The sequence below is a fragment of the Hemicordylus capensis genome, chromosome 14, assembly GCF_027244095.1.
Source record: "Hemicordylus capensis ecotype Gifberg chromosome 14, rHemCap1.1.pri, whole genome shotgun sequence".
NCBI lineage: Eukaryota > Metazoa > Chordata > Lepidosauria > Squamata > Cordylidae > Hemicordylus > Hemicordylus capensis.
Window position 1 is genome coordinate 8,023,959 of NC_069670.1, and position 17,834 is coordinate 8,041,792.

General features: G+C 60.6%; 1 protein-coding gene across 1 annotated transcript in view; it reads right to left on the minus strand.

The window, feature by feature from the left end:
* The window catches only part of LMNA (lamin A/C), a 33,802-nt gene extending 16,530 nt beyond the window's left edge, over positions 1-17,272 (minus strand). Inside the window, exon 1 of the mRNA XM_053278470.1 lies at positions 16,770-17,272. Within this exon, the coding sequence (XP_053134445.1) occupies positions 16,770-17,119 (350 nt within the window). The 5' untranslated portion in view covers positions 17,120-17,272. The remainder of the gene's footprint in view (positions 1-16,769) is intronic.
* Positions 17,273-17,834: the final 562 nt, after the last annotated feature.

The following is a 17,834-nucleotide window of genomic DNA, read 5'->3' on the forward strand; positions in this document are numbered from 1 at the left end:
GGATCAGCCCCCACCGGCCCAGGCTCCTCCTCCGCAACAGAGGCCTTTTAGGATTCTGGCTGGCAGATAAACACCCCAGGAGAACGGGGTAGGAGGCTCGCTTTGCAAGCAGAGGCAGGAGGAGGAGGAGGCCCGACAACAGCCAAGGCAGGCAGCAGCTGCAGCGCCCAGGGAGGGCTTGGCTGGGGTTGTGGCGAGTTGCCAGGCTTCACCCTGGAGAGCAGCTGCCAGTCAGAGTGGGCAACGCTGGGCTAGATGGACCAATGGTCTGACTCAGTAGGCAGCAGCTTCCTAAGGGGAGGCCTGCACATTCATTCCCTTCTTGTCAGCCTCCTGGGGAAAGGGAGCTAAAGACTAGTGCTGCAGACAGAGCAGAACGGCTTGGATCTTTTGTCTGGCTGTAACAAATGTTTATTCCGTTTCTGTCCTTTCCCTTCCAGCCATGATTTCTGAGATTTCTCCAGCATGAGGGTTCCCTTCAGGCACTCTGCACATGCTTCAACGTTAGGAAAGTGTCGTGAAACTGACTCTGTAAACAGCATCCCCTGCCCCCGGAACTGCCAACCACAAGAGAGACGACAGCAGCACAGTGTGGGACAAGGTCACCTTGCCTCTTCCTTCCCCAAGCCCGGGCGGGACGGCTGGGCCCGGGCGACTCCCTCCCTCAACCGCGTCGCAGTCGGCGCTTGGCACCACATCCAGCGTGGGAGTCCCTCGCCCCCAAGACGGGCACGTTGCCCACAGCCAGCCTTCGGATGGAGACAGTCAACAAGGCTGCCGCTTTGAGAGCCCTTGAACTCGCATCTCCTCCTCCTCCGGAATGGAGGGGGTGCTTCCCCATCTCGGCCAGATTTGCCCCAAAGTCCCAGCAAATGATCAGGGAGCCCTTCACACACAATCCCGGTTTTTCACGGTGAATTAGAGTGTAGCCCGGTTAGAAAAGCCACGATCTGCGTCCGTTTTGGGGGACAACTTTGAGTTCACAGTAAAGCCTCCCCGCAGAAGTGTGTAAAAGCCCCAGGAGGCCGAGGCCGGGGGGGGGGGGCTCAGGAGAAGCTCCCGGGTTCTGTTTCCTGACCACCCCAAAGAGACCACCTTCTCCGCCTCCTGCCCTCTCCCCTCGGCTCACAGAAAGTCATGCACAGGGCAGCCCAGCGAGGACCGAGACCCGCCACCCGCCTCCTCTCTGCAGGCGGCTTCATTCCATTTCTGTGCACAGCCCTGATGCCCAAACCCAAATATTGTTTGGCGTTTGTTTAGATACAAAAAGAAGCGTGGCGGCAAACGCAGGCAGGAGGAGAGGCCCTTCTTCTGCAAAGAGGCCCTCTCGCCCTCCAACCCGTGGATTCACTTTCTCTGTGCAAACCACTTTGAGAACTTCTGTGGAAAAGCAGCATATAAGTCGTGGTCACAATATTACATGAATTAGAACTAGGAGCCTGAGGAAAGGGAGCGGCTTTGTGCCAACTCAGAATGCCGGGCGCGTTCGGCAGAGCGCCCAAGAAGAGGCTTGTTTCTCCCCCCCCCCCGCGTAACACCAGGACTGGAGGGGGGGGGGCCTGCATACAAAGAGCCCCGGCAGAGCTGCAGACCAAGCTAAGGCCGCTGGCAGCCAGCCCAACACGGCAGCGGAGGCAGAGGCCTTTGCTGGCTAGGCAGGCAGGCGGGCCTCCCCTCCCCAACCCGCCAGAGCCACTCCCTGGAGCGGCATGCCCTGATCACATTCCCAGCGGCCCCCACTTTGGCTCCCAGCATGGCAAAGGAGGAAGCAGCAACAGCAGAGTCCTCCGGCGGTCGGTGCAGACAGTCCTGAGCCGGAGGGCCCCAGGCAGGAGGCCCGGCCAGTTGTCTGCCTCTCCCAACAATGTGCCCATTGAGGGCGGGGAGAACAGAGGCTGCAACTGTGGCGACAGGTGGGCAGGCAGAGCGCCTGGGCGCCCCCTCCTCCCTGGCTGGGAGCTCCCCCGTCCCCCAGACCAAGGCCATTGCAAGAAGCATCAGAGAGAGGGGCAAAGCCAGGGACTTCGATGGAGCCCAGCCGAGCAGAGGCGGGCACCCAGACCAAGCCCGCCCAGTTCCTCTTGCAGATCAGCCTCTCCGGCTCAGCGGCTTACTCCCACACAGGCCCGTCTCGCACAGAGCAGCCTGTTTTCCAAGCCCAGGGAGCCCTACTCCCAAGGAAGCAGGCAAACGGCTACGCACCCGCATGCCACAGGAGGTCAGCGACCAGCTCTCCCAGATTTTCCCTTCTTTTCCTCCAAAGTAGTCACGGGGCTCCGAGTCTGATGGGAGCAGTGCCGGAGAGGAAGGTTAACATGTGAATCGCCCAGCTCCGCCATGAGCCCTGCTAGGGTGGAGGGGGATGCGGCAGCAGGATCAAGCCGGCGGTTTCTCCTTCCCCAGTGGGGCTGACACCCCCCTCCCCTGCACCAGCGCCTGGATCAAAATCCAAACCAGCCAGAGCGGCTTGGAAATATATATATATTTTTAAAATATCCGTCAGGAAATCTGGTCATGAGTCTTCCCAGGGGCCCTTTGGGGGCATGTGGGTCGCCGGAGATGGGGGCCGGGCGGAGAAGGGTCTGCGCTCTTGCAGCCAAGGAGACCTTCCCAGCCTGCTCACCGGGGGCGCTTCTCTCTGGCCACAGGCGACTAGGCAGGGGCTGCGTTCACTAGAACTGCCTGGATCAGCCAAGGGCGGGTTCCGCTGCCGGGGCCTTCCTGAGCGCCTGGCTCGCTCATCCTGGGTTCCACACCGTCGCAAAGCTGCAGCTCTGGGTTCTGGCCCCACACGGCACCACCTGAGCTCGGAGGGCTTTGGGTCACGCTCCCCATCTTCTCTGTTTTCATTTCTCTATGTGAACGGCTTTGGACACTTTTGCCGAAACGCAGTCTGTACAAATGTGGTGGCTGTTCTTGATCCAGCACACGGGGTACAATGCCTCAGTCCATGGGGGCTCTATTTGCTGGCAGGGCCTCTAATCCTATAGATCGCAGACTTCTTGTCGTCTCCCCACCCCTTCCCCAGACAGGAGCTCTGTGCCCACACCAGCCCCTTCTCCAGGCCTGGAGGGATAATTTGCACCTCTGACTCATATCCTGCAGATTGCTCTTTAAAGGAAGATGCCTGCTACGGAAACATGAAACCCCTTCGCCCGCCTGGAAGGCACAGATTTAAAAAACAGCGCGTGCACGCGCGCAGAGTGCCTAGCCCAACGTCAACCGGCTGGGAACGCGCCTGCGTGGCAAGAAGGGGGTCTCGTGCTTGCTCAGCCCGTGGCAGGCAGGGTGGCACCCCAGGAAACAGAGAGAGCTGGCAGGCTAGGCTGGAATCCTCCTCCTCCTCCCCCGGGACATTTCCACAAGCAGGAGCATGGCTGGCCACCTCAGTCAGTCTTAAACCAAGGAGATGAGAACTCTCTGGCCAGCCGGACTGGCAATCCATCCCCCACCCCCCCCCGCTACAAGTGCCGCAGGGGATGATGGGAGGTGTAGTCCACCAACAGATGGAGCACCCCAAGCGGGCCACCCCCACCCTTCTGCATCCGTGCATGCATATGACACAAGCAGAGCCCCCCTCTACATTTAGCCTGCCTCTGCTCCCCCAGGTCCCTTCCTCCACTGCAAACCCCTAGGGGCAGAGACCTGCTCCTTCAGCGGTTGCAAAGCGGATGGGCGCTGTGTCACCAACGATGGCAGGCAGGGAACTCCCCCAGAGCCTCCGCCTCAAGCTCCAAGGAGGAGGTTCTGCAGCTCCGCGGGGAACATCTGCCTCCTCGGCAGGTCACACACAGTGGGAGCCACAAACTCCCACCTTGTCAGCCCCCCCCTCCGAACCCAGCGCCCTATGCTTGCAGCCTGCATGCTCAGCCGGCAGCTTCGGGACGCCTTCAGGCGGCCTTTCCGAAACCTGCAAGTCCTGTTTGGCCAGGGAATGTGGCCAGCCAGGCCCCGCTGGGGGGTCAAGCCCTCCCAGTTCCGGCCTCCCACTCCAGCCCAGGGCAGTGGGCAGCTGCTCCCCAACCCCACCGATTCCCAGCCTCCCTGGCCTTGCTCACGAGTAGACCGCAACCAGTCACCAAGCCTCCAAGGAACCGTTCCAGGCTGCGGCGGCTGCTGTGGAGGCGGCATCCTGCCCGCCTTCTGCGGGCTCCACTCCCTTACTCAGGCTCACAGGGAGCTGCCGCCAGAGTCAGACCCTTCGCCCACCCACCTTAGCACGGCTTGCACGGGCAGGCAGCAACTCTCCACAACTCCAGGCAGAGAAAGGTCTCTCCTCCCAGCCCTGCCTGGAGGGGCTTGCCAGGGATCGGACCCGGGACCACCTGCCTGCCTGCCTGGGCCCCCCCGCAGGCTCTGCTCCTCTGTCTAGGGGCTCCTCGGCACAGGGGGGGGGTTGCCCCACTCCCACCGCGTCCCCTCCCAGCTTCCTCGAGAGAGAGACCCTCCTCCGGTCTCAGCGCTCAGCAACTCTCCCTCAAGGCGAGGATTCCGCTGGACGGCTAAGCCGGCCTCTGTAGACAAAGAGGCGAGAGCTGGGCAGGAGCCCTGCTGACTCGGCACCAACGGACTACGGCCGCCGCCGCCGCCGCTTCAAAACTGCCCGATATATTTTTGGACAGACAACAGGCGCAGCCAGAAGCCAAGAGGAGACCCGGCTCCCGACTGGCCCTTCCCAGCCTAGCGAGAGCGCAAAGTCCACTTCTGCTTGCGGCCTGCGGCAGGTGGGGAGGCCGGCTGGCCCCAGAGGGGGCTGCCTCTGCCCACTCCCAGAAAGCTCTGCCCTCCTGGCCAAGGAACACGCCTCGCCCGAGGCAGCAGGGCGGCAGGAACCTGGCCTTTGGGGCTGCCTTGGGAAGACGGCAGGCCAGGACCGGAAACAGACCGACCGATGAGGCGATGCTCACGGCCACTGGACAGCCGGCGAAGGGAGCCCAGCCCGCTTCCCAGCAGTCCTGAGAGCCACCGGCCAGCCCACCTGAAGACCCCTCCCCAGGAGGAGGTGAGCGGAGCAAGCGCGCCACTATCCCCGGTTTGGTGCTGCAGCGGCGGCACACGAGTAGACCTTTCCTTCTCACGGAGAACAAACGCCAGTCCATGGGATGGATCAGGGCCCAGAACAGTCTCCCAAGAGGACACGATCCTTCACCCCTTTCCCACCCACCCCCAATCTCCCTTGCACGGAAATCACAAGGGCCGCTTCCTGATTCTGTGCCAAGGAATCATGGGTAGCCAGGGCAGGAGAGGGGCAGTAGAAGAACATCAGAACAGCCCTGCCGGGTCAGGCCCACGGAGGCCCACCCAGTCCAGCACCCTCCTGTTTCACCCAGTGGCCCCCCAGATGGCAAGAGGTGAGGGGGGCAGGCCCTCCCTCCTGCTGCTACTGCCCTGCAGCTGGTCCTCAGAGGCCTCCCTCCTGCACAAGAAAGCTGGACTGAGAAGCACGGGGGGGGGGAGTATTTAAAAAAAAGCCAAGCACCCCCCCCACCCGAAACGTGCAGCCAGCAGAGCCTTGGCACAGAACGGGCTGTTCCAAGCCTGGCTTTGGATCCAGAGGCAGGAAGGCAGAAGGATCCAATTAAAGCCGGGAGAGAGCCCCACCCAGAGCAGCCGGGGGGGGGGCGCAGGCAAGGAGGGCTCCTCCGGCCATGGCAAGGCTTATGTGGGACGGCCCCCTTTTTCTACGACCTCCCCCTCCCCACTGCACCCACGGGGGCCCTTGCTGAAAGATTTGAGAAGACTTTAGCACAAATGTCCAGAGTGGGCCTCACCAAGGATTTGCGAGCCTTGCTGTGTGGAGCGGACGGGCACATTGCACACCAACATGCTGGAAACGGAACAGACACAAGGCCGACGATGGGGGCATCGCATTCAGGATTGCTACGACACTACTGCCCCAGCCCCAACCGGCAGCAGCTCCTCCCAGGTTTCAGGCAGGAGCCTCTCTCCCAGCCCCACCTGGAGATGCCGCCAGGGGTCGAAGGTGGGACCTACCACATGCAAGGCAGATGCTCCACCACGCAGCGAAGGGTACTCCTAGGGGGACACAGGAAGCTGCCTTCTACTGAGTCAGACCCTTGGGCTCTCTAGCTCACTATCGTCTACTCTGACTGGCAACAGCTGCAGAGAAGAAGTCTTTCTTTCCCAGCCCAGGACGCTATTCTGAGCAGAAGAGCAAGAAGGAGGGCCAGCAGGGAATCCTCCCTCCGCCATCACCCCCTTTCCCACCTCAAACTGCCCCAGCAGGATGCCAGAGGCACGTTTCCCCTGCGCACCTGGGGCCCTGCAGAGTTTGCCCAGAGTAAGAGAAGGAAGAAAGCAGAAATACTGTTGGCAAGGCATCCGCCATTCAAAATCACAACTGCCCGGAGCCGGCTTCTCCTTGCACATCCCCCTCCCCAAGTGGCTTCATGACACATCCGTGTGTCCTCACAGCTATCCTAGAAATGAAAACCAGGCCTGTGGCGAGATTAGATCTGCAGGTTTTGTTTTCTTCAGGAGAGAAAAGGTTATGGCCAGCTGCCCTAACTCGCAGAGACTGCCTAAGTGTTAGAACTCAGCTCCCAAGAAACACGGGCATTATCAGCCAGGAAAACCAGCAAAGTGGTCTCCCGGCACCTTCACTCTTTGGACTTGGAATGGGAGCCCTGGGTTCAGATCCCACCCTGCCCAGCCACGGATCCCCTGAGCAATGCCCCAGCGCACTTCCCCGTCTGTAGAAAGGAAGACTCGAACGACCAAGGCTCAGAGCTCCTGCAGCGATCAAGGCGAAGCGTTTGTTAAATGCCTCGAGAAGTTTATTAGTGGCATGAAAACCAACAGGCCAAACCAGGACTGGAAACTGGGACAGAAACACCAGACACCTGCAGAAGAGGCATCAGAAAGCGGGAGGGGCGGACGAAGCGGACACTCTGCCAAGATTGCAGCCATGGGGGGCGGAATTGCACAAGCTAAACCAAGACTGAGCATCCGTCCGTCATTTATGGCAACGGCAGATTTCGGGGGCTGCGAGGGCCACCTCTGGGGTTCGCTTGGAAGCCGAGAATCCCACAAGGCCTGGCCTAGAACAGCGGGAGAGACAAGTCCCGTCCCCCCCCAGAATGCACTGGGGCAAACTTCGGCTCGCCCGTTCAAGCTCCTAACGTGGAGACCGAGCGCCGCGTTCCACCTCCAGCCACCAAGCCCCGGAGAAACCCACCAGCAGGGGGTGCTGACAGAACCAAACACAGCCTTAAAGCTGCCCGTGGGTGGGCAGGAGCTGCACGCCCATCGCCAGGAATGCCAAGCCTTGTACTCGGCACATCTGGTGGGAGAACAGGGCGTTGCCTGCTGCCTGCAGCCAGCATGAGTCACCAACGGGCCTCTCCAGCACAAGAGCTCCCTGGTGCCAAACACACACAGGCACAGGCACACACGCCCCGCCCTGCCCTGCCCAGCCCAGCCCCTCTCTGGCTCACATCTGGACGGCCAACCAGCACTTGCACAGCAGCAGCAGCATCCCTGCATCCCATTGGCCCATCCGAAAGTTGCAAGGCGCAGAGAGCCACGGGAAGGCTCACCCGCCAGGCACACGTGCCACGCCAGGCTGGCTTTTATGATCTGCCCTGGTGGAAAGGATCCCAGAAAGGATGAGCCTGCCGCGCCCTCCTGCTTCTGAAGGACGATGCTGTTCAGGGCCCAGCGCAGCACGGGAGCCACGCAGGCGCCGATCTCGGCTCTCTGGGTGGATTCCGCCGAGGCAATTCCTCTCAGCCTAGCCGACCGCACAGGGCTGTTGTGAAGACTCACACACATTTTCTGCACAAATGCAACTTGCCTGGGCATTTACAGCCATGCAGGATACATCTGCATAAAGCACTGCAAAAAGTGGGGGGGGGGCTTTCTTCTTACCTGTTTCAAGGGAATGGGGGACACCTTTCCCACGCACAGGCTGCGCCATGAACCAACACAGCAAGTCTGTCAATTGCTGCATGCACACACACACGCACACACACACAAGGTTGCAACCCTCCTGTGCATCTGCAGCCGTGCTGGTGACTGCACTTTGGACACATCTGGGTTAGAGGAAGACGGGAAGCTGCCCGAGACCAGCACAACCCACCGACCCATCTAGCGGCCGACTCGAAGTGGCAGCAACCCCAGCAGCGTTGCCGGTGACACGGATGCTCAGACGTTGCCGACTACAACTCCCAGAATCCCCAGCAGCAATGGCCTTTGGCTGGGGATTATCGCAGTCAGAAGCACCTGGGAATCCCTGCCGCGAGGATGCCCCGCTGCCACCGAGAGACGGACCGGGAGCGGGAGAAGCGGCCACCTGGGGACCCCCTGAGCCTGGAGTGGGCTACTCTGACTGGGAGCAGCTCTGCAGCCTCTCGCAGCCCTTCTGCAGGAAGCCTCTCTCGTGCAAACCTGCACCCTGCCGTGGGGCTTATCTTCATGGCTTGATAAGTGAGCCAGCAACTCAAGCAAGTTCACAGAGCAGAGCTCTCTCAGCCCCAGCTGAAATCTTGCAGGCAATCTACAAACGTTACTAGAGAGAGAGAGAGAGAGAGAGAGAGAGAGAGAGAGAGAGAGAGAGAGAGAGAGAGAGAGCGATCTGCCTGCCCATGCATACTAGTGCGACTCTGCACTCATTTTCTGGCACTAAACAGCCTGAAGTGGAGTGTGTGGGGAAGGGGGGGGGAGCACCCATTCTCATCCATTGCTAAAAGTCCCCTTTCTGCTTGCCTGTAGATAATCCTTATTCACACTACAGGCAAGTTAAGTAGGAGTCACTGAGTTACACGCCTGAGCTAAGCGGACTCTCCGAGCTAAGCAGAGCCTCCTCAGACCAAAGCAGTGCACCTGAACAACAGATGCTGGGGACCAAACAAGAGCCAGCTCAGGCTAGTGGCAGAGACGGGAGGACAAACCAGGGCCTTCTCCACCCCACTCTCACTTCTCCCACACGCACTCTGCATGCTCGCTCTCTCTCTCCGCTAGCCTCAGCTAGGTCCTAGTCTCAGTATGGGGATCATACTGCTTTGGCTCAGAGGTTCCCAGCCCAGGGGCCCCAGATGGTGCCAGATGACAATTCCCATCACCCCCTATCAAGAGCTACCATGGCAGGAGATCATGGGAGTTGTCATCCAACAATATCCATAAGAAGCGCCCGGCTGGATCAGGCCCAAGACCTAGCTAGGCCAGCCTCCTGTTTCCCACAGTGGCCCACCCGATGCCTCTGGGGAGCCCACAGGCAAGAACTTATGTGCCCGCCCTCTCTCCTGCTGCTGCGGTGGCTCCCCTGCCACTGGGACTGAGAGGCATCTTCGTGCCTCTGAGGCTGGAGGTGGCCCACAGCCACCAGACTAGTCGCCACTGATAGACCTGTCCGGAGACCTTTGTTTGGGGACCCCCTGCTTTCGCTGGTGTGTCACAAGGCAGGCAGTTCTAGGGCTCATCTCAAGCCTCCGGTTGCCAAGATTCAAGACCCAGTGTGTAAACAAAGAAACTGTGCCTCTGAGTCCTGCAGAACTGGTTTCGCTCCCCGCTGGGGAGCTGCAGAGGCCCGGCCAGGTGGCACACTCTGCTGCTGCTGCTGCTGCACACCTGCTCAGCAACTCTGGCCTCAACGCGGCGGGTTAATTCTATGCCCAACCGGTGGCTTCCCGCCTTCGCACCCTTCGCCTGGTGCAGGCCCCCACCACAAAGAGGGCCGCCATAGGCTGGCTTTCCAAATCCGGGTGCCTCGTCTGCATATCATGTCCATTAGCTTGAAATGCATTTCTGAGCAGGAGAGGGACGGCCCCTCTGGCTCCATCCCCCCCACCCTTCTGCAAGGCCTGGAGCTGAGCTCCCCCCCCCTCTTTTTTTTAAATGAAAGCTGAAATCCGGGTGAATCTGGGCGGGCAAAGCAATCTGGGTGAGATGCTTAAAGTCCGGGTGAAACCTGGGATTCCAGGGGGCATGGCAAGGCTGCCCACAGCAGACCTCCTCGTAGGTCGCTGGCCTGCGCTGGGAAGCAACCCACACAACTCTCCGGCTCTGCAGTGGATGCGATCCAGAAATCCGGCTGCAAGCAGTTTGCAAAGAGGAACAGGCCGGCACCTGTCCGGGAGGCCTGTCCTCTCCCCCCCCCCCCCCCCCGGCTGCTATCTTTGAATGTTGACACACACACACACACACAGGTTTCTTTGAGGGAGGGAGGGGGATGCTGGGAAAGGGCGCTGCGTGTTGCAAGGAGGCCAGGCAGGCCACAGGGAAGGGGGCAGAAGGGGGGGCGGGGGGACGCCTCGGAAGAGCTCCGGCTCTGCCATGCCGTGATTTGGAACCTCCAGGCAGATTCCGGGTGCACAGCTCGGCTTCTGAGCGTCACTTGGGAGGAATGCTTGGCATTTGTAGCTGGGCATGGGTGGGGACTTCAGAACGGCAGGAATGACAACGCAGCACAAATCGCGGCAGAGGTTCTCCAATGGGGGTCCCCAGTCTTTGCTGGACTACAGTTCTCATCACCTTTTGGCTGCTGTGTCTGGGCACAATCCATCCAAGACGAACCCGTCTCCTCCAAGCCCTCCTGCTGTCTCAAGCTCTCTTGGAGAGGCTGGCCTTTGCAAATGAAGAAGTGCGCTTCTAGTCCTCATGGACACAGTGGGAACGCAGTGAACAGGAGCCAGAAGAGTATCCATGAGGGACACAACCACCAGGGAAAGGAAGCGAGGGGGGCAACTAAGAAGCTCAGGCGGGAGACGCAGGCGCTGGGGACAGGAACGCCCAGGGCCGGCCTGAGGGGTGGGCGAGCCAGGCGGGCGCTCAGGGCGCCTTCCTAAGAAGAGGACCCCGAAAGTGCCGAGCTTGGCAGCTGGCGGTGTGGAGCCGACTCTCCGCCGTGAGCGACTTCAGTGGAAGCCCAGAACCGGAAAGCCCTGAGGAGGCTGGAGCCAGCAGCAAGGCCCGTCTCCCTACTCGGTTCTGCAAGCCTGAACACAACCTGGCAGCCCCAAGAAACAGACTAGCGGGCAGGGGGCACCATTTCTCCCGGGCCAGCCCTGGTCGCCTCCAGACGACACCTCCTGACCGTTGCCTTCCTGCCTTCGCCATCTGCTTCCCACCCACCCTGCTAGTCCCAATACGAGATGCCCGGGCAAAGATTCGGAGGCGGGCGGGCGCTCGCTGTGCAGCAGAGATAACCGCCCTGCCAGGCTATCGACAGCGTCTGATGGGCTCCGCTAGTGGGCGGCTGTTTCCACGGGGCTGCTAGAAGAAGGGCCCGGCTGTGTTGTGCTTATATGCACCGCTGGTGTGTGCGCTCTCCCCCCCACCCACCTTGGAGGGCCTTGCAGCTCTTTGGGCAATGCCTGCCTGGCACGGTCTCCTCTGGGATGGCAAACAGTGGCCTTTGCAAGCCTGCTACTTAAAAAAAGAAAAGTTAGCACTAAGCACCGCACGGGGGCGGGGGGGGGCAGCAGAGAGAAGAAACCCCGAGGCAGGCGTGACAGGCCATGAAGGAAATATTTCAAGAAATGAGCCAAGCACTGACAGAGAGAGGAGATTTCCGAGTGGGTTTCACTTCCTGGCTCCTCTTGCTTGGATCTTTGCAAAGAACCACAACAAAGGTGGCAGAGAGCGGAAGCGGGGGGGGGGGGAGCCCTCACGCGCCCACAAGTTCTCGTTTTTCCCCCTGGAATTCCTAGCCACAGCTCAAAATGACCGAAACTCCATTGTGCTTTCCCCTTTCTGACTCACACTGCCGCCGCCGCCATCACCATCTCTGTTTGCCGCCCCAAAACATTTGTCGCCTCTCCTGGCAACCCTATCGCCCCCGTGGTGCTGCTGCTGCTGCTGCTGCTTGCACGAGACAAGCACACAGGCAGCTTCAAAGGCGCCTGGCGAGGAAGAGGGAGGCCACCGCCCCAAGGGAAACACTTGCATCTGGGCTTGTTTGCAGCACAAACACAAGGTTGTCAAGCGGGGGATTGCAAGGTGCATTTACTTCTGGGGTGGAGCACAGGAGGCAAAAGAGCAGCCACCCCAGAGCTGGGAAGGACAGCTAGTATTTCTCAAAAAAGAGTGACCTCTGCTCAGGGTGTACCCACAGAACTCCATGCAGGTGCAACGTCTCCTTCACTGTCAAAGTTTAAATTGCAGTTTTCCCAAACTGGTCACTGTGACCATGAGAATAAGAAGCACATTTCTTTTCTTTTTACAAACGAGAGCACTGCCATTTTTTAAAAAAAACAGTCTGGGGTAGACCATGCATTCCTTCATCCATGCCAGTACCTTCTTCCGCCATTCCAAATGTGTAAGCTCCTTGGGGCAGAGACTGACTTTTGCTTTTTTAGTGGCTAACTACATTAGAGGTATGACCCCCTTTCTTCCTTTAGAAAAGCAGACCCAGGAGGGAGTAACTGAAGGGGGTTGCAGCTCAGGGATAGCAGAGCCCCGACTGGCCTGCAGAAGGTCCCAGGTTCACTCCTGCCTGAAACCCTGGAGAGCGGCTGCCAGTCAGAGTAGTGAATACTGTGCTGGAGGGACCAGGGATCTTCCCTGCCCTAACTCCGCTTCTGAAGGGAAGGGACCACAGTTCAGGGGCAGAACCAACTGGGGCAAAGAGTCTCCACTTCAATCTCCGGCGTCTCCAGGTAGGGATGGAAACATCCATGTGTGTCTGAAACCCTGGGGGAACTGCTGCCAGCCAGAGCAGGCAGTCCTGAGGAACAAAGGCCTGGCTCTATCAAGACGCAGCAGAAAGGGTGGAGAATGCTTCGCCCTTTCTGGGCTCTGAAGCCCCATCCATCAGGGTTCCAAATACATGTTTGCGCTCGTGCCGGTTCAGAAACTCTCCCGGGTGTCTTTTGTGGTGGCAACTGCACAATGGGGAGACCCAGACACACCGAGTATTACGTATGAGCACTGCCGCAACCGTGATTAGTCACCACAAGGAAGGCAACCATCATGACCTAACCACAACCGAGAGCTTGCTGTGCACATCCTCTCCGATGTCATGCAGAAGAGCAGAGTATCGGGACGTGGAGGTGGGGGATGGCAGAAAGCCCACCCAAGGCCTCCAACCCCTACGTCCAGAAGAACCGATGCGCCAAGGAATTATTTCAGCAGCCACCCACCCACCGAGGGCAACGAGATCAGGGGGCATTTGACAAAGGCTGGGTTGTTTTTTTTTAAAAGCCACAAATAATGTTGCAAGTTACAGTTGGGCTAGCACCCTGTCACTGGCTAGTCTTTCAGACTATGCACTTGCACAGTGTGTTTCAGAGGGCCCCAGCAATTCATGCACGCTGCCTTGGTGATCTGCACAAGAGTCCTGCAAGGTAGGCCAGTACGCTCCCTGGGACGGGGCTTCCTTCGCAGGCTGGAGAGGGCATCAGCTTGGCTGAAGCTGCAGTCTTGGAAGTACTTTTTCACACAATGTGTGATCCACTTGTGGAACTCTCTGCCAGAAGATGTGGTGACAACCAACAGCCTGGATGGCTTTAAGAGGGGTTTGGATGACTTCATGGAGGAGAGGTCTATCAACGGCTACCAGTTGGAGGGCTATAGGCCACCTCCAGCCTCAAAGGCAGGATGCCTCTGACTACCAGTTGCAGGGGAGTAACAGCAGGAGAGAGGGCATGCCCTCACCTCTTGCCTGTGGGCTCCCCAAAGGCATCTGGTGGGCCACTGTGGGGAACAGGATGCTGGACTAGATGGGCCTCCTTGGGCCTGATCCGGCAGGGCTGTTCTTAAGTCAGCCCCACGAGACAAGCGGGCTCCACTTCCCAGTAGACACGCACAGGACCGAGTGGGTCAAGGGCGAAGCAGGATTTGAGCTGGGAAGCCCACAGGTCGCTCTACCCCACCTTGGGGGAAAGTACGCCCAGGTGCTGCTCCAGAAGCCGACAATGGCAGGTTGGGTCGAGATTCCCATCGCCCAGACCCCCATTCCTCACACTGGCGCTCAAGGCTGCTTTAGGCCATCACAGCCCCAACGGCACTTCAGGAGCACGGCGGGCTCCGCTCCCAGGGCTCCCCCGCCCGCCCCGTTGCCATTTGGCCTACACGGAGTCACGTGTCCCCGGGAGGGAGCCGCCTCCCAGAGCCCAGCAAAGCAGGAGGCTGAGCCACACCCGCTGCACCGAGAGACTCGGGATCTAAATGCAGCCGCTCGCTACAGCGCCACGGAGGTGAGCACAAAGTGAGCTAAAGAGGGAGCTGCAACAGGAGACGCGGGTTCAATTTAAGAGCCTGAGCTGCTTCCAGAGGCATCCACGAGATGCACTTATTTCTGGGCAAGGGGCTCTTTCGCCTGGAGCATTTGGGACTGTGGGGCGCCCACAGCAAGCGTCGAAGAAACGGAGCCCCCGCCGAAGGACCTGCAAGGAGGCCCCGGCAGGGCTGCAGCCCAGAAGCAGACACCCTACGGGCAGGCAGAAGGCCCCAGGCCCAACCCCTGCCTCTGCCGCGGCCAGTCAGAGGAGACAATACTGAGCCAGGCGGACCAAGGGCAGAGGCAACTCCCTAGATGTCAACAGCTGGCCTCCCCCTCAGATCAGCAGCTACCCCCATTCGGACACGGAAGGTTCATTCTTAGCCAGCTTAAAGAGCTGCTGATACTGATCTGGCATAGGAACCGAGGAAGCTGCCATATACTGAGTCAGTCCATTGGTCCATCTAGCTCAGTATTGTCTACCCAGACTGGCAGCGGCTTCTCCAAGGTGGCAGGCAGGAGTCTCTCTCAGCCCTCTCTTGGAGATGCTGCCAGGGAGGGAACTTGGGACCTAGATGCTCTTCCCAGAGCGGCCCCATTATCCCCTGAGGGAGAATTTCTTCCAGGGCTCACCCTTCTAGTCTCCCTTTCATATGCAACCAGGGCAGACCCTGCTTAGCTAAGGGGACCAGTCATGCTTGCTGCCACCAGGCCAGCGGAGGGAGGAAACACACGGCCAGCCCTCCAGCAGCCGAGAGGCCCAGAGGCAGGTGGCTAGCAGGCAGGCGTGGGCTTGATGCCCCCAAGCCCTCTGAGCCGCCTGGCTGCATTTCAGGAGCCCAGAAGGAGACGCCAACCTTCACAGGCCCAGGGTCTGGCCCTCCGACACGCGGCAGCACCACACACACTCGGCTCGCTGCGGCCAGAGAGCAGGGCCCCCCGCAGCCTGCCAGGCTCCAACCACTCCGCCTTGCCCCACTCGTCTGCCGAGTCCCAGCCACCACTCCGCGCCTCACAACTCAAGATGAGGAAGGGACGGCTCCCCCCGACCACACGTGCCACAAAAATGCAACCACAGTGCGTGACGCAACCCGCCCGACGTGCATAATTTATTCCAGTTGCAAAGACTGGGGAGGGGCGGGGTAACAGCCCCCCAATCCCACCCCCGCCACACCCAGAAGAGCCCTCGTAGGAAGAGAGCAGGGCGGCCCAAGGCCCAAGAGGGAAGCTGGCGATTCGGAAGGCAACGCGGGTGCCGAGCAGGGGAGCCAGCTCCGATTCTAGCCCCAACTCGCGCCTCCCTTTCGGAAAAGGGTCCCATCCTCGGGCATGGGAGGGAGCGGCGCCAATGGGTGACGCACAGCCGAGCATGCTGGGGCCCCCACTCAGGCCAGGGGGGGGCCTGGACCACACTCGGAGGTGGCTTCGTGGGCCAGCCTTGATCAGCCACCCAAGCAGCATCGTCGGGTCCAGAGTTAGGCTGTGATTCAAGGAAGGGGCAGCGGGAAGAAGGGGCACCCTGGAGACCCCGGAGAAGGGGCAGAAAGCCAGCCAGCCAGCCGGACCCGTGGCAGGAAGAGAGAGGCACCACTTGGGCAACCCCCTCTGGGCCACCCGAGCCAACCTCCGGGTCCAGTTCCACCGCGGAGGTGCTCTTCCCCCCCCCCCCGCTCCTGGCCGGTGCCTCGGCCAGACTTTGCCATCAACACGGGCTGCCATTTTGCTCCGGCCAGCAAGACGGAGGGAGGCCGACACTCAAGGCCAGTCCTCTCAGGGGCCCAGCAGCACCAGGGGCAGAAGGGAAGCCCAAGTCGAAGGAAGGGGGCCAACGGGTGCCCTCTGAGCAGGGATCCCTCGTGATCCACTCAGAGGGGGCAGACTATCCCCTCCCCACCCCGCCCCAAACATGGTTTTTTGACAGCTGGTGCAGAATCCAAGACGGAGGGAGTTTAACCACACACCAAAAAAAGCGGGGGGGGGGGGCAAGGGAGCATTCCGAAAAGGAGGGCAGATTCCAGGAAAAACGCTGGGACCCCTGAACCCTCTTCCCAGTCCAATCCTGGCCTCCTCCCCAGAGCTGTGCAGACACGTTGCCAGCCAGCCCGCTGCCAAACCGCTCCAACAACACCAGGCAGGCAGGCAGGCGGATGGTGCCAGCCTCTTGCCAAGGAGGCTGCACTGCCAAGCACACAGACCACCAGGCTGAGCAGGGATAGAGCACACTTTCGAGAACTGCACGAATCGTGGCGGGGGTGGAGGGAGGAGACCCTTCCTCCTCCTGGCCTGGCGCTCTGCACAGCCGGAGGGAGAGCCGCGCGCTTGCCCAGCCAGAGAAGGGCATCCTCCTCCCTTCCGCCGCCGCCGCCGCCAACTCCCGCTGCCCGGAGAGCCCATGACGTCACCGCCGCCGGCCTCCCAGGCTCCCGGCGGCCCGCAGCTGGGGAGGCCACCCTGGTCCTTCAGGGACACCTTCGGGCTCCTCCGCAGGCCGGAAGCGCACAGCCCTCCAGGTGCCGCCGGCAAGCGCCCCCCTGTCCCCCGCTGAACCCCGGAGCCGCCCGCCCGCCCCCCCCCCCCGGCGGGGCCTGACCTGGCCTTCAGCTCCTTGAACTCCTCGCGGACTTTGCTCAGCTCCAGCTGCAGGCGGGCCCGCTCCTTGGCCACCGAGTCCAGGGTCTTGCGGGCGTCGGCCAGCTCCGCCTCGTAGGCCGACTTGATGCCGGTGACCTCGCGGCTCACCTCCTCCTCGGACTCGGTGATGCGGAGGCGCAGGCCGGCGTTCTCGCACTCCAGCGAGCGCACCTTGTCGATGTAGATGGCCAGGCGGTCGTTCAGCTCCTGCAGGTCCTCCTTCTCCTGCAGGCGGGTGATGCGGGTGGGCGAGAGCGGCGTGGAGGCGGCCCCGCTCCGGGTGCCTCTCTTCTGCCCAGGGGTCTCCATGGCGGCGGCTCGGGGCCTGCGAATGACAAGGACGGCACCGCAAGGCAGAGTAAGGCAGCCGGCAGAGGCGAGAGGGAGCGAGAGCGAGAGCGAGAGCGCGCGCGCTTGCCTGGCCTGGCCTTCCCCTCCTCGGAGCTCTCTCCCACTGACAGTCCTGAGTCACTGCCTTGGAAAGCAGCTGATGTAGCTCTGGGAAAGGGGGGGGAGGGAGGGGGGAGGAGGAATGGGGAGGGCCGCTGGCTGCCTTAAAGGGACAGAGCTCCATTTCTCCGCCCCCAGGACCTTGGCCTCTCTCTCGCTCTCTCCATTGCGGGAGCAGCAGAGCATTGCTTTATTCATTTTAAAACGGGGGGGGGGGCGCGCACAGCTTGAGCCCTCCAGCTGCTGATGGACTACAACTCCCATCATCCACAGCAGCCAAGAGGGCGCTGTAGTAGTCCAGTATCTGCAGGAAGGCCGAAGTTGTACAGGCTTGGTTTCAACAGTCACAGATACATCAATGATACAAAATATAAGAATATAACCACCCGCAACTGTCCATCCTCCCATTCCCTCTTCAAAAGACAAAAAAAGTCCAGACTATATCTGCGACTGTTTCCAGTGAAACCTCACTTCTCCAGCCTCACCCCCAGCACCAGACTTTATCATCACCACCACAGAAATGCCTGCTTCAGGGTGGGAGCTCAGCCCGTACATCTTTAGGAACCCAGGAAGC